At 47.6% G+C, this 20,745-nt stretch overlaps 2 protein-coding genes across 2 annotated transcripts in view; one reads left to right on the forward strand and one right to left on the reverse strand.

Moving 5' to 3' along the window:
• Positions 1 to 20,745, forward strand: part of caly (calcyon neuron-specific vesicular protein) — a 51,486-nt gene that overhangs the window by 11,889 nt on the left and 18,852 nt on the right. Inside the window, exon 2 of the mRNA XM_041176442.1 lies at positions 10,619 to 10,772. Coding sequence (XP_041032376.1) covers positions 10,644 to 10,772 — 129 coding nt within the window. The 5' untranslated portion in view covers positions 10,619 to 10,643. The remainder of the gene's footprint in view (positions 1 to 10,618; positions 10,773 to 20,745) is intronic.
• LOC121270778 (keratin-associated protein 10-4-like) lies at positions 3,107 to 4,858 on the reverse strand. Its single transcript, XM_041176219.1, has one exon. The coding sequence runs from the start codon at positions 4,856 to 4,858 to the stop codon at positions 3,107 to 3,109; it is 1,752 nt and encodes a 583-aa protein (XP_041032153.1).

A 20,745-nucleotide genomic window follows, 5' to 3' on the forward strand; every position in this document is an offset into this window, starting at 1 on the left:
TGTAAATGCTGGAAACAATATTTGAACCTTCAAAAAAAAATACAATTAAAAAGAGTAATCCCAAGAGTGTAGGAGGTTTTGTGGCACAATGAGCAATGTCCTACTTCTGAGCCAGAAGCTCTGGATTCAAGTTCCACCCCAGGACTTGATGGCCAAGGGAATGTGTGTTTGTAACTGTAAATCCTTCCGATGCACCTATGGCAGGTGATAAGATTGGGAGAGTTTTCCAGTCAGCCATACTGCAAAAGGCAATGGCAAAACACTGGAGTACTTTGCCAAGCAAAGTCATGGTCCAACACAGAAGTCCATGGTCACTAACACCCTTTCAGGGCATGGTACCTGAAGAGAGAGAGAGAATCCATGGGGAAAAGTTAAACTTTACAATGAACAAAGTTGCAGATATAACCACAAATATAGGAAATTATTTCAGTGACAAAACAATAAGAATGAAGTCTAAAATGAAATGAGTATCCTAAAAAGGATACATCAATGAGGATGAAGATAAAATTGTTAACAAACCCAATGATTATTTCCTGTAAATAGTCATCAAGAGTAATGCAAGTGAAATACCATGGCTAATCAGTCTTAATCCAAATAAATGAGATGGATCTAACAGACAAACTGAAAGGGCTGAAAATCATATTAAACCACAGGGATGAATGGTGATTATCCCCCAGTATCAGGAGAGACAAGAGATGAGATTTGTGAAATGCTAAATGCCTTTTATGAGGGAGTCACTGAATATTGAAGAGGTTTGTTGGATTAAAAACATGGTAGCATTTTGAAAAAAGTTGATAAAACAGATGTGGACTACTGTAGATCCATCAGTGTCCAAGATCCAGACCAATGTTGGCTTTAAGAGTAGAATGGATTACTAAGAGTAAACTTGATTACCTGTTTAACATTAGCTAAATAAGCAGCAGCCAATTTGATTTAGGAGGAGCAGATTCTTCCTGACCCAACTTGCTTACAGTTTTGAAGAAATGACATGCCTTTAATGGAGAGTAAAGAGCCCGACAATGTCATGGACATAAAACTTTGAAAATCCATATGATGAAGAGCACGTGACTTAGACATAGTCTAAGTTCCTCCGGTCCCATGCTGGACAATGGGCAGCAAGACTCCAGTCCCGTGCTGGACAATGGGCAGTAAGACTCCAGTCCCATGCTGGACGATGGGTAGCAAGACTCTGGTCCCATGCTGGATGATGAGCAGTAAGACTCCGGTCCCATGCTGGACAATGGGCAGCAAGACCCCGGTCCCATGTTGGACGATGGGCAGTAAGACTCCGGTCCCATGCTGGACGATGGGCAGTAAGACTCCGGTCCCATGTTGGACGATGGGCAGTAAGACTCCGGTCCCATGCTGGACGATGGGCAGTAAGACTCCGGTCCCATGTTGGACGATGGGCAGCAAGACTCCGGTCCCATGTTGGACGATGGGCAGCAAGACCCCGGTCCCATGCTGGACAATGGGCAGCAAGACCCCGGTCCCATGCTGGACGATGGGCAGCAAGACCCCGGTCCCATGTTGGACGATGGGCAGTAAGACTCCGGTCCCATGCTGGACGATGGGCAGTAAGACCCCGGTCCCATGCTGGACGATGGGCAGTAAGACCCCGGTCCCATGCTGGACGATGGGCAGAAAGACCCTGGTCCCATGCTGGACAATGGGCAGCAAGACCCCGGTCCCATGCTGGACGATGGGCAGAAAGACCCCGGTCCCATGCTGGACGATGGGCAGCAAGACCCCGGTCCCATGCTGGACGATGGGCAGCAAGACTCCGGTCCCATGCTGGACAATGGGCAGCAAGACTCCGGTCCCATGCTGGACGATGGGCAGTAAGACCCCGGTCCCATGCTGGACGATGGGCAGTAAGACTCCGGTCCCATGCTGGACGATGGGCAGCAAGACTCCGGTCCCATGCTGGACGATGGGCAGCAAGACTCCGGTCCCATGCTGGACGATGGGCAGTAAGACTCCTGTCCCATGTTGGACGATGGGCAGCAAGACTCCGGTCCCATGCTGGACGATGGGCAGTAAGACTCCTGTCCCATGTGGGACGATGGGCAGCAAGACTCCGGTCCCGTGCTGGACGATGGGCAGCAAGACCCTGCTCCCATGCTGGACGATGGGCAGTAAGACTCCGGTCCCATGCTGGACGATGGGCAGTAAGACTCCGGCCCCATGCAGATGATGGGCAGCAAGACCCTGCTCCCATGCTGGACGATGGGCAGTAAGACTCCGGTCCCATGCTGGACGATGGGCAGCAAGACTCCGGTCCCATCTGGGACGATGGGCAGCAAGACCCTGGTCCTATGCTGGACGATGGGCAGTAAGACTCCGGTCCCATTTGGGATGATGGGCAGTAAGACCCCGGTCCCTGCTGGATGATGGGTAGTAAGACTCCAGTCCCATGCTGGACGATGGGCAGCAAGACCCCGGTCCCATGCTGGACGATGGGCAGCAAGACTCCGGTCCCATGCTGGACGATGGGCAGAAAGACCCTGGTCCCATGCTGGACAATGGGCAGAAAGACCCTGGTCCCATGTGGGACGATGGGCAGTAAGACTCCTGTCCCATGCTGGACGATGGGCAGCAAGACTCCGGTCCCATGCTGGACGATGGGCAGAAAGACCCTGGTCCCATGCTGGACAATGGGCAGAAAGACCCTGGTCCCATGCTGGACGATGGGCAGCAAGACTCCGGTCCCGTGCTGGACGATGGGCAGCAAGACTCCGGTCCCATGCTGGACGATGGGCAGCAAGACCCTGGTCCCATGCTGGACGATGGGCAGTAAGACTCCGGTCCCATGCTGGACGATGGGCAGTAAGACTCCAGTCCCATGTGGGACGATGGGCAGCAAGACTCCGGTCCCATGCTGGACGATGGGCAGTAAGACTCCTGTCCCATGCTGGACGATGGGCAGTAAGACTCCTGTCCCATGCTGGACGATGGGCAGTAAGACTCCGGTCCCATGCTGGACGATGGGCAGCAAGACCCTGCTCCCATGCTGGACGATGGGCAGTAAGACTCCGGCCCCATGCAGATGATGGGCAGCAAGACTCCGGTCCCATCTGGGACGATGGGCAGCAAGACCCTGGTCCTATGCTGGACGATGGGCAGCAAGACTCCTGTCCCATGCTGGACGATGGGCAGTAATATTCCAGTCCCATGCTGGACGATGGGCAGTAAGACTCCGGTCCCATGCTGGACGATGGGCAGCAAGACCCTGCTCCCATGCTGGACGATGGGCAGTAAGACTCCGGCCCCATGCAGATGATGGGCAGCAAGACTCCGGTCCCATCTGGGACGATGGGCAGCAAGACTCCAGCCCCATGTGGGATGATGAGCAGTAAGACTCCGGCCCCATGCTGGACGATGGGCAGTACGACTCCTGTCCCATGTGGGACGATGGGCAGTAAGACTCCGGTCCCATGCTGGACGATGGGCAGTAAGACTCCTGTCCCATGTGGGACGATGGGCAGTAAGACTCCGGACCCATGCTGGACGATGGGCAGCAAGACTCCGGTCCCATGCTGGACGATGGGCAGCAAGACTCCGGTCCCATGCTGGACGATGGGCAGCAAGACTCCGGTCCCATGCTGGACGATGGGCAGTAAGACTCCGGTCCCATGCTGGACAATGGGCAGTAAGACTCCAGTCCCCTGTGGGACGATGGGCAGTACGACTCCTGTCCCATGTGGGACGATGGGCAGTAAGACTCCAGTCCCATGTGGGACGATGGGCAGTAAGACTCCGGTCCCATGTGGGACGATGGGCAGTAAGACTCCGGTCCCATGTGGGACGATGGGCAGTAAGACTCCGGTCCCATGTGGGACGATGGGCAGTAAGACTCCGGTCCCGTGTGGGACGATGGGCAGCAAGACTCCGGTCCCGTGTGGGACGATGGGCAGTAAGACTCCAGTCCCATGTGGGACGATGGGCAGCAAGACTCCGGTCCCATGCTGGACGATGGGCAGTAAGACTCCAGTCCCATGCTGGACGATGGGTAGCAAGACTCTGGTCCCATGCTGGACGATGGGCAGCAAGACTCCGGTCCCATGCTGGACGATGGGCAGTAAGACTCCGGTCCCATGCTGGACGATGGGCAGTAAGACTCCGGTCCCATGCTGGACGATGGGCAGTAAGACTCCGGTCCCATGCTGGACGATGGGCAGCAAGACTCCGGTCCCATGCTGGACGATGGGCAGCAAGACCCCGGTCCCGTGCGGGACGATGGGCAGCAAGACCCTGGTCCTATGCTGGACGATGGGCAGTAAGACTCCAGTCCCGTGTGGGACGATGGGCAGTAAGACTCCGGTCCCGTGCTGGATGATGAGCAGTAAGACTCCGGTCCCGTGCTGGACAATGGGCAGCAAGACTCCGGTCCCATGCTGGACGATGGGCAGCAAGACCCTGGTCCCATGCTGGACGATGGGCAGTAAGACTCCGGTCCCATGCTGGACGATGGGCAGCAAGACTCCGGTCCCATGCTGGACGATGGGCAGCAAGACTCCGGTCCCATGCTGGACGATGGGTAGCAAGACTCTGGTCCCATGCTGGACGATGGGCAGCAAGACTCCGGTCCCATGCTGGACGATGGGCAGTAAGACTCCGGTCCCATTTGGGATGATGGGCAGCAAGACTCCGGTCCCATGCTGGACGATGGGCAGTAAGACTCCGGTCCCATGCTGGACGATGGGCAGCAAGACCCCGGTCCCATGCTGGACGATGGGCAGCAAGACTCCGGTCCCATGCTGGACGATGGGCAGTAAGACTCCGGTCCCATGCTGGACAATGGGCAGTAAGACTCCGGTCCCATGCTGGACGATGGGCAGTAAGACTCCGGTCCCATGCTGGACGATGGGCAGCAAGACCCCGGTCCCATGCTGGACAATGGGCAGCAAGACCCTGGTCCCATGCTGGACGATGGGCAGCAAGACCCTGGTCCCATGCTGGACGATGGGCAGCAAGACCCCGGTCCCATGCTGGACGATGGGCAGAAAGACCCTGGTCCCATGCTGGACGATGGGCAGCAAGACTCCGGTCCCATGCTGGACAATGGGCAGCAAGACTCCGGTCCCATGCTGGACGATGGGCAGTAAGACTCCTGTCCCATGCTGGACGATGGGCAGTAAGACTCCGGTCCCATGCTGGACGATGGGCAGCAAGACCCTGCTCCCATGCTGGACGATGGGCAGTAAGACTCCGGCCCCATGCAGATGATGGGCAGCAAGACTCCGGTCCCATCTGGGACGATGGGCAGCAAGACCCTGGTCCTATGCTGGACGATGGGCAGCAAGACTCCTGTCCCATGCTGGACGATGGGCAGTAATATTCCAGTCCCATGCTGGACGATGGGCAGTAAGACTCCGGTCCCATGCTGGACGATGGGCAGCAAGACCCTGCTCCCATGCTGGACGATGGGCAGTAAGACTCCGGCCCCATGCAGATGATGGGCAGCAAGACTCCGGTCCCATCTGGGACGATGGGCAGCAAGACTCCAGCCCCATGTGGGATGATGAGCAGTAAGACTCCGGCCCCATGCTGGACGATGGGCAGTACGACTCCTGTCCCATGTGGGACGATGGGCAGTAAGACTCCGGTCCCATGCTGGACGATGGGCAGTAAGACTCCTGTCCCATGTGGGACGATGGGCAGTAAGACTCCGGACCCATGCTGGACGATGGGCAGCAAGACTCCGGTCCCATGCTGGACGATGGGCAGCAAGACTCCGGTCCCATGCTGGACGATGGGCAGTAAGACTCCGGTCCCATGCTGGACAATGGGCAGTAAGACTCCAGTCCCCTGTGGGACGATGGGCAGTACGACTCCTGTCCCATGTGGGACGATGGGCAGTAAGACTCCAGTCCCATGTGGGACGATGGGCAGTAAGACTCCGGTCCCATGTGGGACGATGGGCAGTAAGACTCCGGTCCCATGTGGGACGATGGGCAGTAAGACTCCGGTCCCATGCTGGACGATGGGCAGTAAGACTCCGGTCCCATGTGGGACGATGGGCAGTAAGACTCCGGTCCCGTGTGGGACGATGGGCAGCAAGACTCCGGTCCCGTGTGGGACGATGGGCAGTAAGACTCCAGTCCCATGTGGGACGATGGGCAGCAAGACTCCGGTCCCATGCTGGACGATGGGCAGTAAGACTCCAGTCCCCTGTGGGACGATGGGCAGTAAGACTCCATCACTGGCCCCAGTCCATCACAATCTCTTTCACTCCAGCCCAGGTGCTGTCCTGCCCTGCCCCATTTCAGCTCATCTGCTGTTGATTCACTGATCCATGTTGAATCGCTACAATTGCCTATTCCAATGCAGTCCTCACTGGGCTCCATCCTCCACAAACTTGAAGTTGCACAAAACTTTGTATCATAGCTTGTAGCAAGGCTCATTCACCCATCATCTCTTTGTTTGCAAACCTATATTGGTCCTTGATTGAACAATGCCTCAATTTTAAAATTCTCATCTTTGTTTTCAGATCCCTCCAGGGCCTCCACCTTTCTTACCTCTAGCCCTCTGTCCCTCCAAGATATCCAAGCTCCTCCAGTTCTAGCCTCCCGCACATCCCTAATATCAGTGCCTTCTGCTGTTGAGGCCCTACGCTCTAGCATTCTCTTTTTGCATCTTTCTGTCTTTCTGCCTCTCTTTCCAACTTTAAGATGATACTTATAACCAACCTCTGTGACCAAGCTTTCGGTTATCTGTCCTAATATTTTGTTATATGGCTGTGTCAAATTCTGTTTGATAATCTTCCTGTGAATCATCTTGAGGCATTTTACTATGTTAAAGGCATTACATAAAAACATGGTGTTGCTGTAGATCAATTTGACGGGACAAATTATACGTAGCCATCAGCAACTTTAATGAATTAATTCAACTAGTTACACACAAGGCAATAAGTTCAAAAGATGGACAATATCCAAACTATCTGAGTCTGGATTTATTTGCTGCTGGTCTTTATATAATCTTTATATAATCTCAACTCCGTGTGATATCCACATGGACATGACATGACCCACCTTCAGCCAATCAGTGGCACCGTAGCCAATTTTACCCATGCTTCCATTTTGTTTCTACCTGACATTTTTTAGCAAATTTACAGCAGACACTTAATTATTTGACTTTGGTCTCCAGTAACTAAAATAAAGCCAGTAAACCTGTAATTGGTGGTGACGTGATACCATTACATCTGTGACAAAGTAATTCTGCACTTCTGTAATCTTAGCCAAATGACTTCGAAGGTCCTTTTCCATATTGACACCTCTCCTGTTAAGACTGTTTTTTGCCAAAATAAAAATCCAACTTATAGTTAATTAGGAAGAGAAGATAAACTCTTCTTTCAGCAGAAATTTTGAGGATGAATTTCTGGAGGGTTGGCTGGCTCTACTGAGACTTTGCAGGATGGTGATTGCCTTTTGTTTTTTATGGAACTCTTCCAGGAGTCAAGGCCCACTCCACAGCCGGTATGTTCATAATGGTCAGTTGAAGTTTTCTTCAGGGAAGAATTTTTTTCCATATAATGGGAACAAAAAGTACTCCCCTTAGACTTTCCTTCCCCTTTAAGACAGATCAGCTGTCCCCATGAAGGATTTAATGGTCCTACATTTGTTCAAAGTGCAAACTGCTGCAAGTTGTCAATTCAGAATGTGCTTTTCTATAACTTCTTACATCTGACCAGATGGCCATTCAGATGCTGCAGTATCTGAGGTAACGTCAACCAATTTCAGAAATGTAAAAAAGCTAGCTAAATGTAACCTCCTTGTTTGCACATATACATATGTGTGTTGAGGTATATCTGTAGCTCTACATAGTATATATATATAAGTGCATAGTCATGATAAAAATGTGTGGAAGTACTCATAGTTTTTATGCTTACGTATACACAAGTTGAAAAGCTAAGTAAAATCGCATCAATAACATCACTGGCCATGTATTCTTCCTTAGCACAGCTCGATAAGCAATATTTAATGTCGGTGTACACCTTGGTCACTCACTCACTATGGTAATGCAGTGTGATTAGAAGCTATTACTCTAGGGAACCTCTTAGTGAGCAATGGCTTCTGAGATGCTCCATGTTTGGGCAGTATCTCCACATGGGTACACTGTGCAGTCCATCATATTCCATTTATGTATCGGGTGGCTGCAGTGTCCATGAAATTCTGATGTGATTTGCAGCGACCCATATTCGATATGGCATGATGAGGCCAGTTGTTGACCTTCAGGGTCCATGACTCCACTGGTTTTGCGCATCCTCTGTCACTTGTCTTTTGATGGGAGTTCTGAGATTTTGAGAGATAGGGCTGCAACCAGAATGGGTTCCTGGACTTAAGGGGGCACCTCATGGGAGCTTCTAGAGATCTTCATTAATAGACAGTCAAGTTTGCTAGAGCACGGTTATATTCCCTGATTCTTTTCTTCTGAGAGATAGTGGTAAGATACATTTGAAGACAATGAGCCAGACTGTTGGTGTTGGTTTCATCACTCTTGTGATGATACAATTGCAAGTCCACAAGATTTCTCTGTGCCTTTCCTGCCCATGTAGGTGTGCAATATTTCTTTGCTACCCGTGTAGGTGTGCCATATTCAACTACTAGCAAATCAAGGGTGAAGGCGGATATTAGCTGCTGGACCCAGCTGATTTGTGGATTTGGTTGATCCACCTCTTTCTTTTAACTGTGGTTTTTGTCAGGTGTTGATAGTGTGGGAGACTATAATCCAGAACCACTCTGGGCAAAACTCAGATGCCCTTAAGCCTGGCTTCAGTGGCAGAGAAAGGAGCGATCAGGCATGCTGGTTGCTCAGATCAAACACTCAAGGATTTTCTGAGGAATCAGATGAAGCTGCCACAGCTTCTAACAATATCAGGCCTCCGACTGTAAGAATAAGGATGTAATATCGACCCTCCTTTATAGCCACACAATTGACCACTTTTTGATTACTCATGTTATATCATGATTGGGCAAGTTTGCACAGTTAGTACATTGTCCTTTCCCCCTAGGATCTAGATTCAAAACATGTGCAACCTAGTGGGATAAAAGAACCTGCATTTTCTTTGACTGTCTATAGAGGTTGTATGTGAAATAACTTTTTTTATTATTCGTTCTTGGGATGTGGATGTTGCTGGCTAGTTTAGCATTTATTGCCCATCCCTAGTTGCCCTTGAGAAGGTGGTGGTGAGCTGCCTTCTTGAACTGCTGCAGCCCATGTGCTTTAGGTACATGTTAGGGAGAAAGTTCCAGGATTTTGATCCAGGGACAATGAAGGAACAACAATATATTCCCAAGTCAGGATGGTGTGGAGCTTGGAGGGGAACTTGGAGGTGTTCCAAGGCATCTGCTGTCCTTGTCTTTCTAGGTGGTAGAGGTCACGGGTTTGGAAGGTACTGTTGAAGGAGCCTTGGTGAGTTGCAAAAGTGAAAAATGTGAGGTGAACCCTGTTGCTCATGAGTGTGAGCTGACCATACTTAGCACAAATTGGCACAAAAAAAATGGTAGCTACACTTAGAGAAGGAACAAGGCAAACTGATGTAAAAAGTTAATGGTGGACTTTGTTGTAAGACTCAAGTCTAGAGTTGGAGAAGAAGAAATTTTTCAAGGAAGACTTGCATTTATATAGGACCTTACACAATGTTCCAAAGCAGGTTACAGTCAATTAAGTAATTTTGAAGAGCAGTTACTGTAGGTAATTTAGAAATGGGGCAGCCAATTTGCACACAGCAAGCTCCCACAGACTGCAATGTGCTAATGATCACATAATCTGTTTTTTTGTCTTGCTAACTGAGGTGTAACTATTGGCCAGGACACCCAGGAAAACTCCCCTGCTCTTCTTCAAAATAGTGCCATGAGATCTTTAACATCTACCTGATGTTCTACCAGAAAGTCCAGGCAATGAAGGATAGAACTGCAGCCCAATCTTTACACACTCTATAAGCTTTTAAGTTGAAAAATATATAGTACAAATATCAGGCACTTGTGTGCCTGTAACAAGGGACCACACCCCCAAACCCTTCAATTCCACTAAGGAAGCCTGCAAACAAACCTGACAGAGTTTGCTTTTTGAGTTTCCCACTCTCCCGCTCACCACTAGTTGAATACCAGCGGCTGGAGGTTGAGGCTTTTAAGTGGTCATTTTGCTCACTTTAGGGTCTCAATTAACATCCGTTCCCACCTCAGACTTAACCAGGTGGAGGCGGAAGGCCCATCAAGTACCCTCCTGTCCGATTAAATGTCCACCCATCTCCAAACTTGTGCCAATTCCGCCCGATGTCTACCCCAGAAATCCTGCTGCAACACGCCGGGATTTCAGAAAACAATTAAGAGCGAATTTTACTGATCCTAAAGTAGAAAATGCTAGAAATGCTCAGAAGGTCAGGCAGCATCTGTGGAGAGGGGGAGAGAAAAACTGCATTAACTTTTTAAATTTTCAGCATCTGCAGTATTTTGTTTTTGCAGTGACCCTGCCTAAAGGCTCTTTAATGAATTAACAATATCCCTCGATAGAGTAGATTGAGGAACAGGATCTTTAAAATTGAAATTGGAGATTTGCTAAAACACAAGTTTATCAGAAAAAGTTTCTTATTAAATATTTAAATTTCCTTTCACAGACGATATTAGTCACCCCGACCAGACATGGTGAAGCCTGGATGTAACCTCTCTGAGAAGACAGAGAAAGAGCATGGTGCAGACGATGGCTTTGATAACATACCCCTGATAACCCCATTGGATGTTAATCAGCTTCAGCAGCCTATCCCTGAGAAGGTACGTCGAAATATACAGCAAGTGCATGGATTTGATAAAGGGAGACCCCAGCATGAGGTGTGGGCTTCAATCACTCTCTAAAACAGCAAAGGCAGCTGCCGCTGTGGCTGTTCAGTGCCATTGAAATAGATAACTGGTAGAAAATATTCGTGTTGAAATTAGGACTTAAAGTAACTTGACTGTACCAGCTCATACTGGTATCATACAGCTAGTTGATTTTATTGACATTAAAACAAAAGAAGAAATTAGGAACTGGCTCTGTGCCTTAGAGGTTGGGAGGTGGGTTCAAACCTCTGGTTCATCACACAATGAGTTGCTGCTAGGGTGGAAAATTTTCCCACAGGGATCAAAGTGGAAATTGGAAAGGAAGTGTTCTCAGGCGTTCCTGTGAACGTTCAGGTAGCTGCTCAGGAGCAGTGCTCTTGAAGCAAGCCATTTGCCCTGTCTCTTGTTTAGAGACTAGAATGTGACCAAAACAGAAGGCCAGAAAAAGGCACTTAAAATGGCAAAGGCAGCACCCAGCATGTGTATAAAGATATATAAAGCTGACAATGGCCTTTAAATGAGGAATCAGTTACACCGTGGGACACTAACGTACGAATGCATAACGCATTGATATGAATTCCTTTGCTATTTCAATGGAGAGGCAAACTCATTAGTCTTCACCAAGTTAATACCTCTGCTGAAGTTGTGGAAGTTGTGATATCAGGTGAATGCATTAAGCCTGCCTACAGTGGAATCCACCTTGTAATTTCAGGGGTGTGGATACATCAGAACAGTATGAGTTAAACCAGAATGAAATTAGGTCTTTGTATAAAGTAACATGCTTGTTTTTGCTTATACTGATATCATTCTAGTTGATGACTAAAGACATTATGGTGATTTATGTTAATTGTGGAATGTAAATAATTTAGAATACAGAAAAACATACTAATTAAAGACATCATAATGAAGCTGACAGATATATTCCTCCCAGTAGATAATGCAAATTAACAAATGTCAGATTATCAATCGACCTGTATCTTTTCTACAACACAAGTACAGCTGGTGTCCAAACAGACAGCGTCAGTCATTTCAGCTGCAGTATTTACATCCCGGAGGTGGGATTTTCTTCTAGTTCAAAGGACAGTGTGGCAAGGAGCGATGTTTGAGCTCCCAGTCTGTGTGGGCTCAGTCATTTTATCCCCAATTTTTACTTACGCCAGTGAAAACATTTGAATTCAATAGATACGGAATGAAGCATCAGGGGACAGTGAGTCAAGGAGCTGCCTTCAGGCAGAGCACTCGTGGAATGGATGGAGATGTAGATACTGTAAAAAAATAGATATACTTGAATCTCTCTCCTCCGCTGACGGCACCGACTGACTCTACAGGTCAATTCTGTGGATCTAAACGGCCGTTTGCTACTTTACTGAAGTGACTATTCTCATATGTTGCCCAGTCAGTGAGGAACAGCAGGCTATTTAACCAGAGCGGCTTCATCAAAGCTAAACCCAATTCCTTACCTTGTACCCTATGCAAAATTAATGGCAATGTGGGGCAGCAACCGTGCCTGATTCCAGCATACCCCCCCCCACCCCCCCAACCACCTCCACCTCCCCCCCCGACCCCCGCCAAGCCTCATCCAGTCCAGGGGCACTGAAGCCAATTGCAATGTTCTATTGTTATCTGGGCTGAGGTAAAATCACAGACCAAAGATTAAACCTGAAGTCTTCCTGATCTACATGGCTCAGTAATACATCACTGAATCCAGTTCAGCTGTCAGGGAGCTGTGAAAATTTTTAACGTGAGTTTCAGAAATGGAAATATAAATTATGTATGGTGGCAACATTTGTTTTCAAAGAATTCGCGGCTTAAAATAGACCTTTCAATGCTGCCGTTCCAGTCACAAGATGTCCTAGGCAGCATCTTTAGCAGTTGCTAAACCTAGAGGTGAGAGGGAGCGGAATAAAATAGACACAGCTGAAGATGAACTGTTTCTGGTTAAAGACCTGCACTGTCCTGACAGCACTCAGCTTCCTTGCACTATTAAATTCACTAATTAAAGTTACACCACTTGTACAGAACTTGGTTATAAAAAGACAATCACATAATGCTGATCAGAATCAGTTTTAACAGATGAATTGTCCAATTCGCCATCTGCTGCCCACTGAGAACTTAGTCACGCTGCTTCAGTTTTCTCCTAACCAGCTTCCCGATGATATCATCAAAACTCACTATTTCAACAGAACTTTGAAAGAAAGCAATTTAACCGAAAACTAGGCAAAATGCTGCTAAAATGTTATATAATTTTTTGTAAATAGTTACATATTAAAAGGATCCTGGTACTGGTGGGTCAAAATTGGTCTGTAATAAAAACAAGAAATGCTGGAAAAACTCAGCAGGTCTGACAGCATCTGTGGAGAGAGAAACAGAGTTAACGTTTCAAGTCTGTGTGACTCTTCTTCAGAACTCTGATTTGAAAAGGGCTCATCATTTTAGGTACCCACCAGGCCTTAGATTTGAATCTGTTAATGAGGGGCACATTGAAGAACCTCATTTTGAAATTAATTATTCATGAGTGAGGCATAAATGCTCTCCTGACTATTAAAACATCACAATCGCCCCCACCCCATGCCAGTAATCCATTCTCCACCCCACTTCACAGGGCACATCTGAAGGCTGCTGCCCTTTGCTAATGTGGCCTAGCCATCAACGCCAACATCCCATAAATGAATTTTTAAAAATATAGGTAAGCCAAAGTTGCTCTTTTCTCAGCTGTGAGCTGTCTGTGGAGGCACAGCCAACACTGGAAACCTGCCTCAAAGATGCAAATGAACCTGAAAAGCAATTTCTATGGATCCTCAGGCATCTTAGTTTTGGGTGCATGCTACCCATGCTACATGCTACATGCTGCAGCAAGGCAGTAAGAAACAAACCCAGATTGCCAATGATCTCATTACTAATGACCCCATTGCCAGTGACCCCATTGCCAGTGACCCCATTGCCAATGACACCATTGCCAATGACACCATGGCTAATGGCACCATTGTTAATGACCCTATTACAATGACCCCATTGCCACTGAAACCATTGCTAACGACACCATTGCCAATAACCCTACTGCTAATGCCCCTGTTGCTAATAACCCCATTGCCAATGACCCTATTGTCACGCATTAAGCTAGGTTTGGGTTGGGCACTCACACTAAAGTAAGAGTGTATTGAGAGCAAAGGGTCAATCAAATGGTGGAAAAATCATAATCATCTATTATCGTTGAGTTTGACTGATGTTATAATCAATGGATTTAGCTCCACAATCTCTATTGCACAAACCATAGTTCAGTTTAGCACATTAATGACCTCTTACACCCAATATATACTTTTGGCACTTGACTCTTTATGTAGTTCCAAACTGATTATAATCTGCTATTTCCATTGAAGCTTGGATCAGGTGATGCAGGACCTTTCCAGCTACATCACAGATGAACATGGTCCTGTTGTTGTAATGTGTTTACTGTTTCTTTATGCCAGTGTGTTCGAGCCAGTTGGTAGCATTGTAGAGACATGCCTGTAAAGTCACTGATGCTGTGGTCCAGTGGAGAGCAGTGCTAGAAAGTAGTTTAGATTGGAGAACCAATACTTCTTACCTCCAATTCTCAGCCCATTTGAGAACAACCCCTTCCAGCGAGTGTGGGACTTTGTCTTCACTGATGACAGAAAGTATATTACATGGGGAAGCTTAGAGTGCTGCTATGTTGAGCAGAACTCAGGTGTAAGGGTAGAAACTGCACAATGCAGCCTCTCAACCTTGCATTTTGAGTTTGATCTGAAGGTCATCGGATATAAGACAGATGTTGCATGGTGAGGCTCCAGGGAAGCCAGAACTGTGGAGACAAGTGACTAGTGGCATATGCCTTATTTATGCAGTATTTACACAGATTTAATTTCCTGTTTTGTTTCCTTGTTCAAATAATCTTACCGGTTGACTTTGCAGTGTCTATCCCGGGAAAGCAGTTGTACCACAGTTGAAGGGGCATTGCAGATCCTGGGCTCAGTCCCTACTCAGTTGCCATGATGGGAGAGGTGGTGGTATAGTGGGATCACTGGACCAGTGATCCAGAGACCCAGGGTAATGGTCTGGGGACCTGGGTTTGAATCCCACCATGACAGATGGTGAGATTTGAATTCCATAGAAATCTGGAATTAAAAGTCTAATGATGCCATGAAACCTTTGCCGATTGTCATAAAAACCCATCTGGTTCACGAATGTCCTTTAGGGAAGGAAATCTGCTATACTTACCTGGTCTGGCCTACACGTGACTTCAGACCCACAGCAATGTGGTTGATTCTTAAAATGTCCTATGAAATGGCCCAGCAAGCCATTCAGTTGTATCAAAATGCTAAAAAGCCTACAAGGAATGAAAGTGGACTGACCACCTGACATTGACCTAGGCACCAGAAACAACAACGACAAACTCAGCCCTGTCGACCCTGCAAAGTCCTCCTTACTAACATCTGGGTCCTTGTGCCAAAATTGGGAGAGCTGTTTCTCAGACTAGTCGAGCAACAGCCTGACATAGTCGTCCTCACGGAATCATATCTTGCTGATAATGTCCCAGACACCACCATCGCCATCCCTAGGTATGTCCTGTCCCACCGGGAGGACAGTGGTATACAGTCGGGCTGAAGTTGCCCTGAGAGTCCTCACCATCGACTCCAGATCCCATGAAGTCTCTTAGCACCAGAACAAACATGGACAAAGAAATCTCCTGCTGATTACCATATACCCCCCTCCCTCAGCTGATGAATCAATGCTCCCCCATGTTGAACACCACTTCACAGAGTTGTTATGGTGCAGAAGGAGGCCACTTGGGCCATCATGTCTGCATCGGCGCTCCAGATGAGCATTATTACTCAGTGCCATTCTCATGTCTTTTCCCCGTAACCCTGCACATTGTTTCTATTTAAGTAATCATCTAATACCCTCTTGAATGCCTCGATTGAACCTGCCTCCACCACACTTCCAGACAGGGCATTCCAGACCCAAACCACTCGTTGTGTGAAAAAGTTTTTTCTCACATTGCATTTGCTCCTTTTGCAAATCGCTTTAAATCTGTGCCTTCTTATTCTCGATCCTTTTATGAGCTGGAACAGTTTCTCCCTATCTATTCTGTCCAGTCCCCTCATGATTTTAAACACCTCTAACAAATCTCCTCTTAGCCTTCTCCTCTCCAAGGAGAACAGTTCAAACTCTCCTATCTATCCTCATAGCGGAAGATTCTCATGCCTGGAACCATTTTTGTAAACCTGTTCTGCACTCTCCAATTTGTTCACATCCTTCCTAAAGTGTGGCGCCCAGAATTGTACACAACACTCCAGCTGAGGTCTAGCTAATGTCCTATACAAGTTCAGCATAATCTCCTTGCTCTTGTACTCTATGCCCTAATAATAAAGCTTAGGATATTGTAAGCTTTATTAACTGCTCTCCACCTGTCCTGTCACCTACACATACACACACAGGTCCCTCTGCTTCTGCACACCCTTTAGAGTTGTACCCCTTATTTTATATTGTCTCTCCATGTTCATCCTGCCAAAATGTATCATTTCACACCTCTCTGCATTGAACTTCAATCGCCACCTATCTGTCCACTCCACCAACTTGTCTGTGTCCTTTTGAAGTTCTAAACTGTCCTCCTCACAGTTTACAATGCTTCCAAATTTCTTACCATCCGCAAACTTTGAAATTGTCCCTGCACACCAAGATCTAAATCATTACCAATACCAACCCCTGGGGAACTCCACTACAAACCTTCCTCCAGCCTGAAAAAGATCCATTGGCCATTACTCGCTGTTTCCTATCACTCAGCCAATTTTGTATTCATGTTGATATTGCCCCTTTTATTCCATGAGCTATAACATTACTCAGAAGTCTGTCTTGTAGCACTGTATCAAATGCCTTTTGGAAATCCATGTACACCGCATTACCCTCATTAACTCTTTCTGCTACCTCTTCAAAAGCTTCCAGCAAGTTAATTAAATATGATTTTCCCTTAAGATATCCATGCTGGCTCTTCCTAATCAACCCACATTATTCCATGTGACTATTAATTCTATTCCGAATATTTGTTTCTAGAACTTCCCTACCACCAAAGTTAAACTGACTGGCCTGTAATTGTTGGGCTTATCCCTACAATCTTTTTTGGGTGTAATGTTTACAATTCTCCAGTCCTCTGGCACCACCCCTGTGTCTAGGGAAGACTGAAAGATTATGGCCAGTGCCCCTGCAATTTCCACTCTCACTTCCTTCACTATCTTTGGATGCATCTCATCCAGCCCCGGTGCCTTGTCAGCCATTAGTACCGACAGTTTATCCAATACCTCTTCTTTAGCAATTTTGAACCCGTCTAGTGACAGAGTTTCCCCCTCTGTCACCACGACCTGAGTAGCTTCTGCTCCCTTGGTGAAGACAGATGCAATATTCATTTAATACCCCAGCCATGCCCTCTGCCTCCATGTGTAAATCCCCTTTTTGGTCCCTAATCGACCCCACTACTTTTACCACCGTTTTTCTATTTATGAGCTTTTAAGAGACTTTGGGATTCCTCTTTATGTTGGCTGCCAGTCTTTCCTCATAATCCTTCTTCACTTATCTTATTTTCTCCTTCACCTCCCATCTGAACCTTCTGTATTCCTCTTGGTTCTCTATTGTATTTTCTACCTGACACCTGTCATAAGCGCACTTTTTCTTAATTTTATCACATTTTTCATCCAGGGAGCTCTGGATTTGTTTGCTCTACTTTTCCCTTTTGAGGGGATATACCTTGAATGTGCCCAAAACATTTCTAATTTGATGGTAGCCCATTGTTCAGCTACTGTTTTTCTCGCCAACCTTTGGTTGCAGTCTGTCCGGCCCAGCTCCGTTCCTGCCCCACTGAAGTTGGCTCTCCCCCAGTTAATTATTCTTACTCTGGATTTCCTATTGTCCTTTCCTACCGTCATCCTAAACCTTATAAAATGATCACTGTCTCCTAACTGTTCCCCCACTGACACTTGATCTACTTAGCCCACCTCATTTCCAAGAACCAGGTCTAGCAGTGCCTCCTTTCTTGTTGGACTGGACACATACTGCTGTAGAAAATTCTCCTGAACACACTCTAGGAATACTTGTCCCCTCTCTGCCCCTTACACTACCACTGTCCCAGTCTATATTCTGGTAATTAAAGTCCCCAGTAATAACTACATTATAATGTTTGCATCTCTCTGTAATTTCTCTGCAGATTTGTTCCTCTACATCCTTCCCACTGGTTGGTAGCCTATTGATTACACCGAGCAATGTAATCACACCCTTTCTGTTCCTTAGCTCTAGCCAAATAGATTCTGTCCTTGAACCCTCTGAGACATCCCGTTTCTCCAGCACTGCAATGCTGTCCTTAACCAATGCAGTCTCCCCCTACTCCTTTTCTTCCTTTCCTATCTTTTCTGAACACCTTGTACCCAAGAATATTTAACACCCATTCCTGCCCTTCCTTGAGCCAGGTCTCTGTTATCACCACATCATAATTCTGCATGGCAATCTGCACCTGTAACTCACCAATTTTATTTACTATGCTCAGTGCATTAACATACATACAGCATAACCCTGATTTAGACTTTATTAATTTTTCCCCTACTCCGACTCCACCTATTAACATATTATTCTCTATTCCAGTGCTTTCTGTCCCTCTCAGTATTTTGTGCACCTTGGTATTACACTCCAATATTCTCTCCCGGTTCCGACACCCCTGCTGAGTTACTATAAAGCCCCCCCAACAACACTAGCAAGGAACTCAGTCCAGCTCTGTTCAGGTGCAACCTGACCAGCTTGTCCAGGTGCCATCTCCCCCAGAGCCAGTCCCAGTGGCTCAGGAATCTAAAACCCTCCCTCCTGCTCCATCTTTCCTGCCACGTATTCATCTGCCTTATCCTCCTATTCCTGTATTCACTGGGAGTCATCCAGAGATTACTGCTTTTGAGGTCCTACTTGCTAGTTTTCTTTCTGACTTCCTAACTTCTATCTGAAGGACACCCTCCCTACCCAAATCATTGGTACCAACATGGACCACAACCTCTGCTGTTCACCTCCCCTTTCCACAGAAGAATGTCCTGCAGCTGCTCGGTGACATCCTTGATCCTGGCACCAGTGAGGCAACATACTATCCTGGAGTTATGCCTGTTTGTTATCCTAAATAACAAATCCCCTATCACTATTGCTCTTTCTTTTTTTCATCCTCCTCTTCTGTACAGATGAGTTGCTTGTGGTGCCACAAACTTGGCTCTGACTAGGGAACCAACACCCTCATCTGTATCCAAAATGGAAAACCGATTACTGACTCCTTCTCTACCTGGCTGGTTCTCTTGGCCTGACAGTCACCCATTTGCTTTCTGCCTCCATGCTCCTGACCTGCAGTGTGACCACTTCCTGAACATACTATCTTCTTGGAAGAAGCACTGAGGTTGGCAAGGGCACAGCATGTACTCTGGGTGGGGGACTTCAACGTCCATCACCAAGAGTGGCTCAGTAGCACCACTACAAACCAAGCTGGCTGAGTCCAAAAGGAAACATCTGCTAGACTGGGGCTATGGCACGTGGTGAGGGAGCTAACAAGGGGGGATTGCATACTTAACCTCATCCTCACCAACCTGCCTGCTGCAGGTGCATCTACATTATCTACAGGAGTGACCAGCACACAGTCCTTCACATTGAGGATACCCTCCATCGTGTTGCGTGGCACTACCACTGTGCTAAATGGGGTAGATTGCGAATAGATCTAGCAACTCAAGACTGGGAAACCATGAGGCCCTGTGGGCCATCAGCAGCAGCAGAATTGTACTCAAACGCAATCTGTAACCTCATGGCCCGGCATATCCCCCACTCTACCATTACCATCAAGTCAGGGGATCAGCCCTGGTTCAATGGAGAGTGCAGGAGGGCATGCCAGGAGCAGCACCAGGCATACCTAAAAATGAGGTGTCAAGCTGATGTAGCTATAACACAGGGCTACTTGTGTGCCAAACAGCATAAGCAGCAAGTGATAGACAGGGCTAAGCGATTCCACAACCAAAGGATCAGATCTAAGCTCTGCAGTCCTGCCACATCCAGTCGTGAATGGTGGTGGACAATTAAACAATTCATTGCAGGAGGAGGCTCCACAAATATCCCCATCCTCAATGATGGGGGAGCTCAGTACATCAGTGCAAAAGATAAGGCTGAAGCATTCGCAACAATCTTCAGCCAGAAGTGCCGAGTGGATGATCCATCTCGGCCTCTTCCAGGGGTCCCCAGCATCACAGATGCCAGTTTTGAATCAATTTGATTCGATCCACGTGATATCAAGAAACAGCTAAAGGATACAGCAAAGGCTATGGGCCCTGACAATATTCCGGCAATAGTCCTGAAGACTTGTGCTCCAGAACTTGCTGCACCCCTAGCCAAGCTGTTCCAGTACAGCTACAACACTGGCATCTACCCGGCTATGTGGAAAATTGCCCAGGCACGTCCTGCACTCAAAAAGCAGGACAAATCCAACCCAGCCAATTACCGCCCCATCAGTCTGCTCTCCATCATCAGTAAAGTGATGGAAGAGGAAGGGATCATCAACAGTGCTATCAAGTGGCACTTGCTTAGCAATAACCTGCTCACTGAGGTCCGCCAGGGCCATTCAGCTCCTGACCTCATTACAGCCTTGATTCAAACATGGGCAAAAGAGCTAAATTCCTGAGGTGAGGTGAGAGTGACTGCCCTTGACATCAAGGCAGCATTTGACCGAGTGTGGCATCAAGGAGCCCTAGCAAAACAGGGGTCAATGGGAATCAGGGAGAAAACTCTCCACTGGTTGGAGTTATACCCAGCACAAAGGAAATTGGTTGTAGTTATCGAAGGTCAATCATCTCAGTTCCGGGACATCACTGCAGGAGTTCCTAGGAGTGTCCTGTCCCAACCATCTTCAGCTGCT

The sequence above is a fragment of the Carcharodon carcharias genome, chromosome 28 (genome assembly GCF_017639515.1).
Source record: "Carcharodon carcharias isolate sCarCar2 chromosome 28, sCarCar2.pri, whole genome shotgun sequence".
Taxonomy (NCBI): Eukaryota; Metazoa; Chordata; class Chondrichthyes; order Lamniformes; family Lamnidae; genus Carcharodon; species Carcharodon carcharias.

Excerpts from the sequence above, each read along its gene's own strand:
- LOC121270778 (XM_041176219.1), bottom strand. The coding sequence starts at position 4,858 with ATGGGACCGGAGTCTTACTGCCCATCGTCCAGCATGGGACCGGAGTCT.